The sequence below is a fragment of the Dendrobates tinctorius genome, unplaced genomic scaffold (genome assembly GCF_039654945.1).
Source record: "Dendrobates tinctorius isolate UK_male_01 unplaced genomic scaffold, ASM3965494v1 ptg000008l, whole genome shotgun sequence".
NCBI lineage: Eukaryota > Metazoa > Chordata > Amphibia > Anura > Dendrobatidae > Dendrobates > Dendrobates tinctorius.
In genome coordinates, this window is record NW_027361676.1 from 36,609,989 (window position 1) to 36,627,565 (window position 17,577).

Consider the following 17,577-nt stretch of genomic DNA (forward strand, 5'->3'; position numbering starts at 1 on the left):
CGATTCGTTTCATTGAGGGGGCAGAGCCTGAGGCAATAACCGCAGCCTCTGCCCCCTCGTGATAATTTGAGTATCCCAGCATACACTGGGGGTTCTCGGGTGAAGCGTCATCACACAGGAAATAGTTAAAAAAAAAAAAAAAAAAAAGCAGAGTAGTGAGTGAACAATAAAGACTTTGTAATTAAAGTATAGTAGAAAAAAAATAGTCTGACATTAAATAGATAAAATATTTAGGATTATCAAGGCTTTCTAGGGACCATATGGTATTTATATTATGGTTATATTATGTCCTGATTTTAAAACCTTACAATTCAAAGAGGGTGTACTTAGGTTTTCTGAAGACTGTATGTATTATTTTGTTTATATGCAGCCAGCAATGTCAGTAATTGAAGTTTTCCTTTTTTTTTTATTTCTGCTGTTTGACTACATCCAAGATATGTTTGGATCACGGCTGCTGCATGCCTGGAGAAACTTCACTCATGAAATATGTTGTGTAAACCAGCATAAAAAGCATATTTATATGCTGGTTTACGCAAACCAGCGTAGGCCAAAGGAACCAGAATCAAAATAGTCCAAGTCAATAAATAGGCTTAGATTTCAAAAAGTAATAAATAACTATTTTCTTAAGGGGGGAGGGGTAAACAACATTTTATTGTTTTTTTTCTGATGTCATAAGGAGGTATACAGAAATGTTATTCTGTTTTTGCAGGTCTGGCGACTGTTGAAGCTTATAATGTGAAGGCAAATGAATGGTTTCATGTAGCGCCAATGAACACTAGAAGAAGTAGTGTTGGAGTTGGTGTTGTTGGAGGTAAGCTCTCCAGTAATGTACTGGTCATTATGGAATTTTGATAATGATCTTTCTGAACTCATCAATGTCATAATGTTCATTTCTTGTACTTTCTAGGAATGCTGTATGCTGTTGGTGGTTACGATGGGGCATCACGACAGTGTCTTAGCACAGTTGAATGTTATAACCCAAGTACAAATGAATGGAGTTACATTTCCGAAATGGGCACGCGAAGGAGTGGAGCAGGTATGAAAGACAGTGGGCCCGATGATCATCAAACCTTTCACCCAACAATTATGAAAGGTTGCAAAATTTAGTTGAATCTTGGATTTGCCCCCAAATTTTGCGACTTTTGGCATTTTCGTGCCAGTTTCTTTCAGCTTCAACAAAATGTGAGCATTATGCCAAAGCTCTTGTACTTCAAGAGGAGCTGTGGTGTTCCCTATGCCAGAAATCACACTTCAGAGTGACATTTCTGGCATGGCACACAGAGGTGCACAACACTCACCAGATGCTCCAGATTCACAAAGAGGAGTGCACCTCTTCAGGAATCAGGAGTGTCTGACTTCTGCTTGCCCGCTAATCAAACCTGTTGTTAACAATGGCTGTCTTGATGACTCTGGCCCAATGTATCAATATTTCAGTAAGTGAAAAATATGATATCTTATACCTTAGTGCTAGATGGTTCCAAAGTTGCCTTCAGAGTGTATAATAGTGTATTTCTGTCTATATTTTTTGCACTATTAAAACATTTTGCTAGTCACCATTACATTTTGGTGGAGTCAGAGCTGGAGTCATTATAAAAAGGTCCGACTCCTAAAATATATAATAAATTGGGTATAGTAACTAATACAGTGCAGTCTGTGATGTCAATTTTTTCATAATAATTTGGGAAAGTTATGAAATGTTCTATAAATGTCTTTTCTATTCCTTGTCTAATGATCTGGGTTTTTAGTTTAGATGAATCTGTGCTGCACTTTATGGACAAGCTCAGTAGTGACCAGTGCTGTGGGGTCGTTTCTGAGATAAATCTGTGCTGCACTTTATATACATGCTCAGTGGTGAGGCAGTGCTGTGGGGTCATAGCTGAGATGAATCTGTGCTGCACTTTATGGACATGCTCAGTAGTGAGGCAGGGCTGTGGAGTCATAGCTGAGATGAATCTGTGCTGAACTTTATGTACATGCTCAGTAGTGAGGCAGGGCTGTGGAGTCATAGCTGAGATGAATCTGTGCTGAACTTTATGTACATGCTCAGTAGTGAGGCAGGGCTGTGGAGTCGTAGCTGAGATGAATCTGTGCCGCACTTTATGTACATGCTCAGTAGTGAGGCAGGGCTGTGGAGTCGGAGCTGAGATGAATCTGTGCTGCACTTTATGTACATGCTCATTAGTGGGGCTGTGATGTGGAGTCGGAGCTGAGATGAATCTGTGCTGCACTTTATGTACATGCTCAGTAGTGAGGCAGGGCTGTGGAGTCAGAGCTGAGATGAATCTGTGCTGCACTTTATGTACATGCTCAGTAGTGAGGCAGGGCTGTGGAGTCAGAGCTGAGATGAATCTGTGCTGCACTTTATGGATATGCTCAGTAGTGGGGCCGTGATGTGGAGTCGGAGCTGAGATGAATCTGTGCTGCACTTTATGTACATGCTCAGTAGTGAGGCAGGGCTGTGGAGTCGGAGCTGAGATGAATCTGTGCCGCACTTTATGTACATGCTCAGTAGTGAGGCAGGGCTGTGGAGTCGGAGCTGAGATGAATCTGTGCTGCACTTTATGTACATGCTCATTAGTGGGGCCGTGATGTGGAGTCGGAGCTGAGATGAATCTGTGCTGCACTTTATGTACATGCTCAGTAGTGGGGCCGTGATGTGGAGTCGGAGCTGAGATGAATCTGTGCTGCACTTTATGTACATACTCAGTAGTGAGGCAGGGCTGTGGAGTCAGAGCTGAGATGAATCTGTGCTGCACTTTATGTACATGCTCAGTAGTGAGGCAGGGCTGTGGAGTCAGAGCTGAGATGAATCTGTGCCGCACTTTATGTACATGCTCAGTAGTGAGGCAGGGCTGTAGAGTCATAGATGAGATGAATCTGTGCTGCACTTTATGTACATGCTCAGTAGTGGGGCCGTGATGTGGAGTCGGAGCTGAGATGAATCTGTGCTGCACTTTATGTACATCCTCAGTAGTGACCAGGGCTGTGGAGTCAGAGCTGAGATGAATCTGTGCTGCACTTTATGTACATGCTCAGTAGTGAGGCAGGGCTGTGGAGTCAGAGCTGAGATGAATCTGTGCTGCACTTTATGGATATGCTCAGTAGTGAGGCCAGGCTGGAGTCAGTTTGAGTCAGAGGTTTGCCTTACCAACTTCACAGCCCTGCTTATACAGTGCCACATATTGTATGTTATACTGTGAGCATTTACGGGTTTGATCCCAGAAATAGATTACATGGTTGCCACGTGAAGAAAGAAAAAATGAAAGTCTTTGAAAGTATTAGGCTGTGTTCACACGATGCAGATTTGCTGCGGTTCCGCAGCGGATTTTAGCGCGCAGAAACGTTGCATATCTGCATTGTGATGTCCAGTAGCCTTAAAATCGTTGGAAAAAAAAAAACACTGTGCAGACGCTGCGGATTTTTCCGTGCGGTTTTCCCGCGGTACAAAATCCGCAGCATGTCACTACTTTTGTGCGGTTTTCCATCTCCCCTGTCACCAAATCCGCAGGGGGAAAACCGCGATGGAAAACCGCACAAAAAAATGCATGAAAACCGCATGAAAAATGGAAGAAATCCGCAGGAAAAATGCAGGTCATTTGACCTGCAGATTTCTTACATTCTGCGCGGAAAAATCCGCAGGGCCAAAAAGTACGTCTGCACTCAGCACTCTAGCTTACAGTAGATGTGCACAGAATAGGTTTATACATTGGAGCACGTGTTCGACATCACATGTGTCTGGTTACATACAGGCTGTGAAGTCACTTGTGATTTATGCGCTTGTCGTTTCAGACCTCTAAATACTATTTTTGTTTGTAGGTGTGGGGGTTCTGAGCGGATTGCTCTATGCAGTTGGGGGCCATGATGGTCCATTGGTTAGAAAAAGTGTTGAAGTTTTTGACCCCTCTACTAATATGTGGAAGCAAGTTGCTGACATGAATATGTGCCGAAGAAATGCAGGTAAGTTCTGTGACCTGTTACATCAGACTTATAATTTCTGCCTACATTTCCGCTCATGGTTTCCAGGACGCCGAGCTCTGCCATTTCAGCAGGCTTTCCTGAGTCTGTAGAGATAATGTGGAAAGCACACCAGAATCTTAGAAAACGAGCTCCATTGCTTTATTCTGCAGAGCTTCTGTTTTATTAGCCAAGGTGACACGTATTTGGAGAGAGGCATCTAGAGGAGTAGGCCAACATGCCGCCCAGCAGACCTCATCTTCGTGACCACTGTTACATACTACCATCTGTTTTCTGTATGTTGCTGGGTGCGATGTTTACTTTGCTCCATTAATTGTGCAGGTTCATTGAAGTTTATCGTATGCTGCGCTGACCTCGGATTATAGTCTCTATTATTGCCCTTTTATGAGGTGTCATTCTGAGCCATGGCCTTGACTTATCTGCAGAGATTCCTGCATTTTGGGGCTGTATAGAATCCAGCCAGGGCTTATCTGCTCAGCTGTGATATGGAGTAGCTAGTTGTATACAGCACTACAATGCTCCATAAAGAGGAGTTCCAGCTCCTTGGGCCCATGCAGTACCATAGGAAATGGAAGAACCTGTATGTTGGAGCGGAGCCGCTTGTCAGCAGTGTGACCATGCTAGAGAGCGGCATATAAAGTGTCCTCACCCTGCATCATATGGGAAAATACCCAGAGAATATGTTCTTTCTAAAAGGGCATAAGGTATTTTGCAAGCCTGAAAACGGCTAGATACAATTTTAATATATTTTTCAGCAAAATTTAGCAACATATGAATATCACCATGTTGGACATGAATGAAAAAAAATAGTTATTATAAAATTGAATGACTGTCCACACAGGAGGCTGTTAAATACAAGTTTTTCAAGCAGAAACAACTTCTGGAAACACCCCTTCTGTGTGGCATTTTATAGGGGCTTTTTGTTCTTTCCTGTAATATTTTGTTAAGGTTTAAGCATTTTTTAATTGTGGTTTTTTTTGTCATTTGGGGGTAGAGACTGGGGGACATTTCCTTACACTTTTTTAATCCTCACAAACGCTTTTGAAGCACTCACGAGATTCTCAGGCATCTTTGTAGCGTTTCCATTCACTTCTGCTGTAAAATATAGAGTGGCTTCATAGTGGAAAATGTCTGAAGAATTGACCGGTCACTTCTGTTAAACACTTTAGGGCTGACACATCCGGGTTACAGCATTAGACTGGCGCAAAACACTTGGAAAAGTTGCTAAGTTTTTGCTCAACACAGACTAGCGCAAGAAAGCGAAGACATTTGGTGTCAGAAGTCACGGATAAGGTGTACCAAATTCATTAAGTGACGTGCGCCTTTCCATAAATTTGGAGCATCTTATTCCTGCATGTCTCATTAAGACTACTGTACAAAATGCTAGTCTTACTGAATCGGGCCCTTGGCGTTTTTGAAAACCTGGAGCTAATTTAAAACTATTGAAAGCCTGAATGTATGTACAGTAGGTGGTTTTACAACAGAAATGAATAGGATGAGGTTTTCATGTGTTTTCAGAAAATGGCCTCAGAAATCTATGTGCACATATCCTAATAAGTCACATCTGAGGACCATCATGCAGCACGCCATGTTAACCGATCAAGCTACGGACAAACTTTCAGATTTCCTGCTTAAACAGGGTGATGTGCTGTTGAGAACGATGGCTTGTTTGTTTCAAGCAAATTGTTAATTTGTTGGGTGCTTCACAGTAGTCCATTATTGGGAAATGATCATTCCGAGGAACACTTTGTATGATGAGCCATAGTAAATGCCTAAGTCACTGTCACACCTTCCCTGGGAAGAAAAGTTTACCTGTTCCAAGCTTTAAGGTCCATTGAGACTAGTTTACCAGTGGCGCTGAACGGCCACCACGGTTGTGTAATAGCCTGATTACTATGACCTTTTGGAAAAAAAACTAAAGATTATTGATTGCTGTTCAGTTGATCGGCATTCTGTTTAGTCTGCAAAATTACTCCAAAACCAGTAGATGAAATCATCCTACACTGTGCCATATTCTGTTGTGGGTCAGAGCTGTTGAATCCAAAGCAAGAATCTGTAATTGCCAAACATGGACATGTCCTTACATCACTGACCTGAGTGGTAATTGCGCCATTGTTTACGGAAATGTCTATTATCTTTCACTTTTTTCTTCCTGTGATATTTAGGTGTTTGTGCGGTTGATGGCATGTTGTATGTTGTCGGAGGTGACGATGGGTCTTGTAATTTGGCATCCGTAGAGTATTATAACCCAACGACTGACAAATGGACACTTTTGCCATCGTGTATGAGCACAGGGAGAAGTTATGCAGGTAAATATTTTTTAAGCATTTTGTACTTTGTTCAGTGTGTTCACACAAGTCTGTTATCATTTTATCTAATGTAGCTATGACCCCATTGTACATTGTACTTCACCTTACTGGAATGGCTGATATAATGAGACCGTTTCTGCTCAGAATAAGGTAAATGAACACCAAAAAATAGTTTAGGATATAAAAAATACAATTGGCCATATGATATCAATTTACCGGTGCACAAAATTGCCTGGTCAGGGGCTGACAGACAGGAGAAGACTTTTTGCCAGCGCTCTATGGAGTCCTCACTTATCCCATCCCTCATCATAAAGCGCCAAATTTTTCTAACAATAAAAGTAATTATGAAGTTTTTGTTCAAGCCCTGTGCGAGCTTCTGGTAGTAGGAAACTGTGGCCCCCTAACCTATTTGTCTCTTTTGCAGCTGCACTGGTTGCACCAATATACTATTGGTCGCCACTGATTTTTTTTTTAATTTTTTTTATAATTTTTTCATTTTTTTACCAGCAAAATAATAAAAAACAGTTAATAAGTGTGGTATCGCTTTAATCATACTGATATAGACAATAATGATGTTAGGACATTTTTACCACACAACATACTCTGTAAGAGCAACTCCCGAAAAACAATGTCAAAATAGTTTTCTATTGATGTTTCATTATGTTAGGCTATGTTCTTATGCATTTTTGAAGTGTTTTTTTCGCCCATACAAAGCAGCAAGAAAGTGGAAAAAATGCTGCATAAAACGCAGTGGTGTTTTCACTGTTTAGCGTTTTTGGTGACTAAGACTAACTGTCTTAATATGTACTGTAGACAAAGCACACATGTAATCCAAACCGGAAAAATGCTGCAAAGAAACCGACAAAAACGCCAAAAAACAAGCATTTTTGGCTGCAGAAAGAAAAATAAAGCATGAACATAGCATTAGGGTATAACTGTCAAAATCTTTGAACAGTCAGGTAACGTGTGTATCGTATTTTATGGACTGTAATGTGCACCCCAAAATTTGGGAAGGAAAATGGCAATTTTTAAATTTTTTGTAATAAATTATAGTCCTTATTTATGTTGTCTCAACAGTGGGGTGGAAAGAGGCTGTGGCTCCTGGGTTTCAACAAAACGTCTGCAGAGGTGGCACATGCGCAGATTGAGATCTCTGCTCGTCATTGACCCAAGACCTAAATCTGCGCATGTGCTGCATCTAGCGGCCATTTTGCTGAAGCCAAATGTCGGGAAATCAATGGGCAAAGTCGATACTCTGCTCCTGTCTGCCAACATCTTGTTGAAGCCCAGGTGCCAGGTCAACCCCTCCTCTCAGCCCAGGGCCCGCAGCATTGTCCCTCTCCTCCTGGTCTCCTGCCAACTGTGACCCCTCTCGATCACGGCCATCGCACCCCCTGCTAAACTACAGTCGGACTATAAGACGCACCCCCATTTTTATCCCAAATTCAGGGGCAAAAGTACATCTTATAATCCAAAAAATACGGTATATGTTTTAATTTATAAGTGGGTTCCATTTTTTTCCATTTGTATATGTAATACCCTTTCACCCTGCTTGTCTTCTCTCTATAGGTGTTACAGTTATTGATAAGCCATTATGATCTGAGCTTTGGCCTTCTGACAGCACGGGTATAAAGTGAAGTGTGGCATTACTTCATTGCTTGTAATATCAAGCTGGGGGAAAGGAAATGAAAGCCTTTTCGTCTGCAGTAAAGCGCAGCAGCCGCCGAAGATTACCCTAGGTTGAAGTATTGCTCAGAGTTCTTCTGAGGGGAGCAGTAGATGTCTGGATTTTGCTATGGTTTGACATTTGTTCACACAATTCTTCCCAACTGTGACAAAAAAAAGCAACAAAGCTGCTTTCATGTCATCCAGCTCTTGCTGACCACGGTTGACTAAAGGATGTCTATGAAGAAGTGTATTTGGTGAGGTGGACTAGGCATGATAGTGAAATATATCTTCCTTGGAATCTACATTGGTAGAATGTTAGGAGTCATATTTTCACATACGAGGATGCTTTTTTCAGCTATGTGAATAAAATCTAAACTGTGTGTGTATGTCTGTGCATACGTGTATTGTATAACTGTAATTGCTGCTTTTTTCAAAGCAGTCCAACTGTTGGGTTACTGCACTATTTATATTTGGCACAGTCCTAGGAAATTTGCCAGTACTGTTGTGAGACAGAGTTGTATTTTTTTTATTATGTATATTTAAAAAGTGCCACATGATCTGGTCAGTGGTATTAGGGGAGGGGGGATTGTACAAACATTGCCAAATGTTTTTATAGAACAAAAATAAATTATGAATCAATGATTATTTATGATGTGGTTTGTATAAATTTGCACAAATTTCATTGTAATTCCTTTCTTTACATGAAGGAGTCTTATAGCATGGCGATGATTTTTCAGTTTTCCATATAAACTTGTGGATATCGAGTGAATATGCATGATTTATTTAAGTATTTGTCAGTGTAGTTAAATTATTTTACATGAAAGGGGCATCAATCAGATTTGCCTGGAAGTGCTATTACCAGATGTGTTTTCTTATGAGCAATTTCTTTTATCTTTTAACAACACTCACAAATGTACGTACAATTGATTACATATTTCTTTCAATAAAATTTTTGTATCACAATGTGACTGTTTTTACCTTGATTGGAGGACAGTGATTGTAAGGGTGCATTTACACAAGTAGATAATGCAAGCGTTTTTAGGAACACTTGTTCCCTATTATCCGCTGGTGTAAACATGCTAGTGATGACCCTACAAATGAGGAAAACGCCCATTCATCAGGTGACCGGATCGTTTATGCTGGCATAAAATTTGTTATCAGCAGTACGTTGCCCGTGTAAATGGGAATGTGCAGCAAAATAACATAAATTATTGGGACTGATCGATCGTATTATGAGGCTGTATAAACACGCCGTTAACTGAGCACTGAACGACTTAGATGGGTGATTGGCTTATAGTAGGCCAAGTTCACAATATCAGTATTTTATATCCGTATTTATAAGCCAAAACTAGAAATGGGTGAAAAACGCAGAAATAGTGACGTGTTTCTATTATACTTTTCCTCTGATTGTTTCACTCCAGTCTTTGGCTTACAAATACTGATGTAAAATACTGACCAAATACTGACCGTGTGAACGTGGCCTTACAGCGAATCGGTCACCCTATTTTTCGCGTATCAGCTGCCGGCACTGACATCAGGGGCTTATCTACAGCATTCTGTAATGCTGTAGATAAGCCCCCGATGTAACCTGAAAGCTAAGCAAAATGAGTTGGATTATACTCACCCAGGGGCGGTCCGGTTTTGGTGCGACGGGTGTCGTGGTCCGGTTCGGCACCTCCCATCTTCTAACGGTGACGTCCTCTTTTTTTCTTCCCGTTGCGGCTCCTGCGCAGGGAGAGGTCCAGCGCCTGCGCACTGCAGTATTCTGCTCTGCCCTCAACAGGGCAGAGCATTGCGCCTGCGCAGGAGACATGACAGGCAGCAAAGAAGAGGACGTCCCCGTTAGAAGGTGTGAGGCGTCGGACCAGACCGTGACACCCATCGGACCAAAACCGGACCCGGACCGCCCCTGGGTGAGTATAATCTAACTCATTTTTCTTAGCTTTCAGGTTACCTCGGGGGCTTATCTACAGCAATACAGAATGCTGTAGATAAGCCCCTGATGTCGGTGTCGGCAGCTGATAGGCGAAAAATAGGGTGACTGATTCCCTTTAATGGTCCAAAATCGGCACATCTAAATGCACAGTACTTAAATGCACAGTACTTTTCATTAAGTCTTGCCTATCACAGAGCCTATTAGGCTGAGAGTGCAAGATTGAAACGCATAATACACTGTACTACTGAAGTATTGCAGCATATACTGTGTGCAGAATTATTAGGCAAATGAGTATTTTGATCACATCATCCTTTTTATACATGTTGTCCTACTCCAAGCTGTATAGGCTTGAAAGCCAACTGCCAATTATGTAAATCTGGTGATTTGCATCTCTGTTAAGTGGAGGGGTGTAGTCTAATGACATCAACACCCTATATAAGGTGTGCTTAATTATTAGGCAACTTCCTTTCCTTTGGCAAAATGGGTCAGAAGAGAGATTTGGCGGACTCTGAAAAGTCAAAAATTGTGAGATGTCTTGCAGAGGGATGCAGCAGTCTTGAAATTGCCAAACTATTGAAGCGTGATCACCGAACAATCAAGCGTTTCATGGCAAATATCCAACAGGGTCGCAAGGAGCGTCTTGACAAAAAAGGCGCAAAATAACTGCCCATGAATTGAGGAAAATCAAGGGTCAAGATGCCATTTGCCACCAGTTTTGCCATATTTCAGAGCTGCAACGTTACTGGAGTATCAAAAAGCACAAGGTGTGCCATACTCAGGGACATGGCCAAGGTAAGGAAGGCTGAAAAACGACCACCTTTGAACAAGAAACATAAGATAAAACATCAAGACTGGCCCAAGAAATATCTTAAGACTGATTTTTCTAAGGTTTTATGGACTGATGAAATGAGAGTGACTCTTGATGGGCCAGATGGTTGGGCCCGAGGCTGGATAAGTAAAGGGTAGAGAGCTCCACTCCGAATCAGACGCCAGCAAGGTGGAGGTGGGGTACTGGTATGGGCTGGTATCATCAAAGATGAACTTGTGGGACCTTTTTGGGTTGAGGATAGAGTGAAGCTCAACTCCCAGACCTACTGCCAGTTTCTGGAAGACACCTTTTTCAAGCAGTGGTACAGGAAGAAGTCGGTATCGCTCAAGAAAAACATGATTTTCATGCAGGACAATGCTCCATCACATGCATCCAAATACTCCACAGCGTGGCTGGCCAGTAAAGGTCTAAAAGAAGAAAAACAACATGGCCCCCTTGTTCACCTGATCTGAACCCCATAGAGAACCTGTGGGGTCCCTCATAAAATGTGAGATCTACAGGGAGGGAAAACGGTACACCTCTCGGAACAGTGTCTGGGAGGCTGTGGTGGCTGCTACACGCAATGTTGATTGTAAACAGATCAAGCAACTGACAGAATCTATGGATGGAAGGCTTTTGAGTGTCATCGTAAAGAAAGGTGGCTATATTGGTCACTGATTTTTTTTTTTTTGTTTTTGAATGTCAGAAATGTTTACTTCTAAATTTTGTGGTGTTATATTGGTTTACCTGGTGAAAATAAACAAGTGAGATGGGTATATATTTGTTTTTTATTAAGTTGCCTAATAAATCTGCACAGTAATAGTTATCGGCACAAACAGATATCCTCCTAAGATAGCCAAATCTAAAAAAATCCCACTCCAACTTCCAAAAATATTAAGCTTTGAGATTTATGAGTCTTTGGGTTGATTGAGAACGTAGTTGTTGTTCAATAATAAAAAGAATCCTCTCAAATACAACTTGCCTAATAATTCTGCATGCAGTGTATTACTGAATTAATCAAAGCATGGCAAGTTCAAATCCCATGGTAAAAACAAAGTGTAATGTTAACAGAAAAATTAGAGAATTTTTCTGAGAGTAAAAAATAAAAAAAGTGCAAATGGCTTAGCCACAACTGTAGCAACCTATACTATGAAATCAACACATTTGGTTTTCCCACATTGTGAATGTCAAAAATGCTGTTTTTGTTGGCATTTTGTTCATCCATCATTCTCAAAAAGAATAAAAGTTAATTAATCCTGATATCCTGATGCCTATGAAAGCTCCGACTGCAAAAAGTAAGCCCTCTATAAAAAAAAATACACCGACAGAAAAATGTAAAAAGATTGACACTTCAGGAGGGCTGCAAGTCTTGGAAACGTTTTTATTGATGTCACATGAAGTCCGATTTGCTCATTGAGACTCCACACATCTAAGGGCCCTGTTGTATCAGCAATATAATCTCTATCAGAATAAAGGAATTACTGTAGTTTGTACCGGTTTCTTGTTACAACCCGTCCACAGACGAGTACACAAAAACCGCCGGCGTTATTGACAAAGATGTCGCGAATCGCCCCCCCAAGGCAGGAAGAGTATAGAGAGTACCACTCCTCCGACGATAGACGAGCCCCCAGCAGTCCTAGTATCGTGATTGGCTAGGGGCGGAGCCTATGGAACACTCTTCTGTTGAGTAATTGTCTCCCCTGTGAGATAGGAATAATTTATGTGCTCCATCGCCGATAAATGGTTAGTGCGGACGAGCCTCTGGCAGTCATAGCATGATGATAGGTCAGAGACTAAGCTAAAAATAGGTGTTTGTTGAGTGATTGGCTCAACTAAAATGAGAGCGAAAGGAGATGGGTAGAGTTGAGCGATACCGTCCGATACTTCAAAGTATCGTATCGGATGGTATCGGCCGATCTTTAAAAAAAGTATCGGTATCGCCGATTCCGATACCGGAAGTCCCATTCAAGTCTATGGGACTTCCGGTATCGGAATAAGAAAAACCCTTTCCTGCCCTTGTACAGCCTCTCTGGGGTCTGTACGGGCCTTTCGGGGGGCTGTGCCGGCCTGCCAGGGGGTCTGTGCAGGCTCCAGTGGTCTGTGCCGGCCTGCCGGTGGTCTGTGCAGGCTCCGGGGGGCTGTGCCGGCCTGCCGGGGGGCTGTGCCGGCCTGCCGGGGGGCTGTGCAGGCTCCGGGGGTCTGTGCAGGCATCGTCCGATGGGACTACAAGTCCCATCGGGCGATGCCTGCTACCATGACAGTGATTGACACATTAGCCAATGATGGGACAGTAGTAGTCCCATCATCCGGCTAATGTGTTAAATGTAAAAAAAAAAAAAATTACATGCTACATACATACAACATGCATACTACATACATGCTACATTCATACTACATACATACATGCTACATTCATACTACATAAATACTACATGCAACATACATACTACATATATACTACATGCATGCTACATACATACTGCATGCTACATACATACCACATATATACTACATACATACTACATGCATGCTACATGCATGCTACATGCTACATACATAACACATATATACTACATGCATGCTACATACATACTACATGCTACATACTACATATATACTACATGCATGCTACATACTACATGCTACATACATACTACATATATACTACATGCATGCTACATACATACTACATGCTACATACATACTACATGCTACATACATACTACATATATACTACATGCATGCTACATACATACTACATGCTACATACATACTACATATATACTACATGCATGCTACATACATACTACATGCTACATACATACTACATATATACTACATGCATGCTACATGCTACATACTACATGCTACATACATACTACATATATACTACATGCATGCTACATACATACTACATGCATGCTACATACATACTACATGCTACATACATACCACATATATACTACATACATACAATACATTCATACAATACATACATAGACATACAGTACATATAACATAGAGTAACATACTTACCAATACTTGTCACATTGTTCCCCGAAGCCATTGTCTTTTCCGGGATAAATATTAACATAACAAACCACAAAAATACTCACCCACGATCCGAAGCAGTCCACGAGTGTGTCCCACGACGATCTTGGGTAGAGAACTGCAGCATCAGATGATGCTGCCGTTCTCTACGGGCTGCAGGAATCCAATGACGGAAGGTAGGTATCCTTCCGCACTGTATTCCTCCGCCACTTAAAAAAAAAAAAAGTCCCTAGTCTCACTTTATGCCATTGCTGTGTGGTATGTATGTAGCATGTTTTTTTTTTTAACATTTAACACATTAGCCGGATGATGGGACTACTACTGTCCCATCATTGGCTAATGTGTCAATCACTGTCATGGTAGCAGGCATCGCCCGATGGGACTTGTAGTCCCATCGGACGATGCTTGCACAGACCCCCGGACATCAGCACAGCCCCCCGGCAGGCCGGCACAGCCCCCCGGCAGGCCGGTACAGACCCCCACAGGGTGCACAGACCACCGGCAGGCCGGCACAGCCCCCCGGCAGGCCGGTACAGACCCCGGGCAGTCCACACAGCCCCCCGGCAGGCCGGCACAGCCCCCCGCGGCAGGCCGGCAGAGACCCCCGGAAGGCCCGAAATGACGGCGCATCATGATGCGCACACACCGCGCATCATGATGACGTCAGGCCGTCAATCAACTGAACTTCCGATTCCGATGCCGAATTCCGATATTGAAAAAATATCGGAAGTCGGTATCGGAATTCCGATACAGCAAGTATCGGCCGATACCCGATACTTGCGGTATCGGAATGCTCAACACTAGAGATGGGACTACCCAACCCTTAAATACACGTCAGTTTGCCAGCCGAACACGGCCAGCAAACATGCCGATACATTTGACATAAAAACGATCACAGTGATGACTGAGAGACTAAGGCCGGAGTCACACTACAGCGAGATACGGCCGAGTCTCGCAGGTTAAAACAAAGATCTGGCACCGGCACTCCAGAGTGCAGCGTGCAGCTCCATGTATTGCTGTGCGGCTGCACGCGCCGCTCCGGAGTGCCGGCGCCAGAGCTTGGTTTTAACCAGCTAGACTCGGCCGTATCTCGCTGTGTGTGATCCCGGCCTAACACTGATAAAACTTCTAGCCCCTGATGATCATGGCAGTCACAATCTATGATGAAACGCGTAGGGCTTGAAATATGTTTGTGAGCAGTGGGATTCTTGTAATGATATACATTATACACTGAGCTAGTTCTCCAAAATATTGGCTAAAGTAAACCCCAACCACTCTCATAATATAGCATGTTGTTGCTGGGGGTGTTTACTATCATGCACTAGCAGACAAGATAGTGGCATAATTGCCTGACTCTTATAGCACCTTAGAACTGCGCCATCTATTGAATATATACCATCAGTTCAGCACTGCTGCTGGTTTTGCTACTATATACCAGTAGGCAGGAGAGTGGCATAATTGTCTAATCCCCCTAATAACAGCTGGCTAGGTTCATACAGACATACTGTGTTAATAAAACTAATAGCAGTTATAACTGACAGCTGTCCATATATAGGCGCAATACCTTAATCCAATACCACAACTGCGGTATGCGACCACTGAATTTATTTTAATATTAATATACAGTATATTAATATAAAACACAAATAATTCTTTTTAATGGTCTCTATTAAAAGTTAAATTGTATGCACTTTACTCCAATTGGATCAGTCAGTGATAGTTTACAAAGTATTTCTTTAGAGACATCTTGTCCACCAACCAGCAGTGAATGACTCTAGGATGTCTGCTTTGAGGACCACGGCCCCAGCTGGAAGAACACAGATGAGCGCTATTGACCATCGCTGAACCCTCAGACGTCTTGAAGAATCCACGTTCAGACAATCAGGTCGCCTGGCCACATACCTCACTGCTCTCGGTTAGCTTCCTAAACTTTTCCTTACCTCCTCTCTGTGGGTGCCCGCCAAAAGCAGAATGCCACTGGTGGGGGTAGACTGCTCTGGAAACGGCTCTAATCCCAGAGAGTCAGCGGAAGGGTGAGACACTGTAATTTGCAACATCTTGGGTATTTGCTGGGACTGTTCTATATGTTTTACCCTCACCCTGTGTTGTCTTGAGTACTGAGTAGTAGTATACCCACGGGAGTTCAGACGGATGATACCTGGTCCATGCACTCTCGAGTCAGTGGACTAGAGAACCCACTGTTAGGTGTCAAGTTTCTCCCTCTGCACAGGGGGAGTCTCGAGCCATGTCCTCTGCGGTCTCCTATTCTTCTGCAGCCACAGATGTTCATGCTCAGCAGAGAGGTCGGACCCAGCGTCTTGCCCAGGCTAATGCTAGGCGTCTGGTTGCTCCTCCAGGCTCAGCTATTCTATCATGCATGAGTCAGCGGAAAACAGACGCTCCTGGGACTAAGTCCTGCTTTCCTCGTTCTAAGCATGCCCATGGGATGACCTCTCATTGGAGGTCGGAGGTCACATGTTCAGGTCCTATTGCTGCTCCGATTGGACCACCAGGAAGGTCCCTGAAGCCTGCTGCTATAAAAGCTTAGCATGGTCTGCCGGCCATGTGCTAATATAGAGAAAGATATAGACCATGTGGAGTGAGTGTTGTATGCTTGTACAGTTGTGGCCAAAAGTATTGACACCCCTGCAATTCTGTCAGATAATACTCAGTTTCTTCCTGAAAATGATTGCAAACACAAATTCTTTGGTATTATTATCTTCATTTAATTTGTCTTAAATGAAAAAACACAAAAAGAATTGTCCTAAAGTCAAATTCCACACCAAACATAAAGAGGGTGGACAAAAGTATTGGCAAAATCATATGATGCTTCTCTAATTTGTGTAATTAACAGCACCTGTAACTTACCTGTGGCACCTAACAGGTGTTGGCAATAACTAAATCACACTTGCAGCCAGTTGACATGGATTAAAGTTGACTCAACCTCTGTCCTGTATCCTTGTGTGTACCACATTGAGCATGGAGAAAAGAAAGAAGACCAAAGAACTGTCTGAGGACTTGAGAAACCAAATTGTGAGGAAGCATGAGCAATCTCAAGGCTACAAGTCCATCTCCAAAGACCAGAATATTCCTGTGTCTACCGTGCGCAGTGTCATCAAGAAGTTTAGAGCCCATGGCACTGTGGCTAACCTCCCTAAATGTGGACGGAAAAGAAAAATTGACAAGAGATTTCAACGCAAGATTGTGTGGATGTTGGATAAAGAACCTCGACTAACATCCAAACAAGTTCAAGCTGCCCTGCAGTCCGAGGGTACAACAGTGTCAACCCGTACTATCCGTCGGCGTCTGAATGAAAAGGGAGTGTATGGTAGGAGACCCAGGAAGACGCCACTTCTTACCCCGAGACATAAAAAAGCCAGGCTGGAGTTTGCCAAAACTTACCTGAAAAAGCCTAAAACGTTTTGGAAGAATGTCCTCTGGTCAGATGAGACAAAAGTAGAGCTTTTTGGGCAAAGGCATCAACATAGAGTTTACAGGAGAAAAAAAAGAGGCATTCAAAGAAAAGAACACTGTCCCTACAGTCAAACATGGCGGAGGTTCCCTGATGTTTTGGAGTTGCTTTGCGGCCTCTGGCACTGGACAGCTTGACCGTGTGCATGGCATTATGAAGTCTGAAGACTACCAACAAATTTTGCAGCATAATGTAGGGCCCAGTGTGAGAAAGCTGGGTCTCCCTCAGAGGTCATGGGTCTTCCAGCAGGACAATGACCCAAAACACTTAAAAAAAAAAAAAAAAACTAGAAAATGGTTTGAGAGAAAGCACTGGAGACTTCTAAGGTGGCCAGCAATGAGTCCAGACCTGAATCCCA

General features: G+C 42.8%; 1 protein-coding gene across 2 annotated transcripts in view; it reads left to right on the forward strand.

Moving 5' to 3' along the window:
- Window positions 1–8,915, forward strand: part of KLHL2 (kelch like family member 2) — a 199,934-nt gene extending 191,019 nt beyond the window's left edge. For both annotated transcript variants that reach the window (XM_073576986.1, XM_073576996.1), the window contains exons 11-15: window positions 710–811; window positions 908–1,036; window positions 3,817–3,957; window positions 6,141–6,284; window positions 7,854–8,915. In XM_073576986.1, the coding sequence (XP_073433087.1) occupies window positions 710–811; window positions 908–1,036; window positions 3,817–3,957; window positions 6,141–6,284; window positions 7,854–7,882 (545 nt within the window). In that variant the 3' untranslated portion in view covers window positions 7,883–8,915. The remainder of the gene's footprint in view (window positions 1–709; window positions 812–907; window positions 1,037–3,816; window positions 3,958–6,140; window positions 6,285–7,853) is intronic.
- Window positions 8,916–17,577: the final 8,662 nt, after the last annotated feature.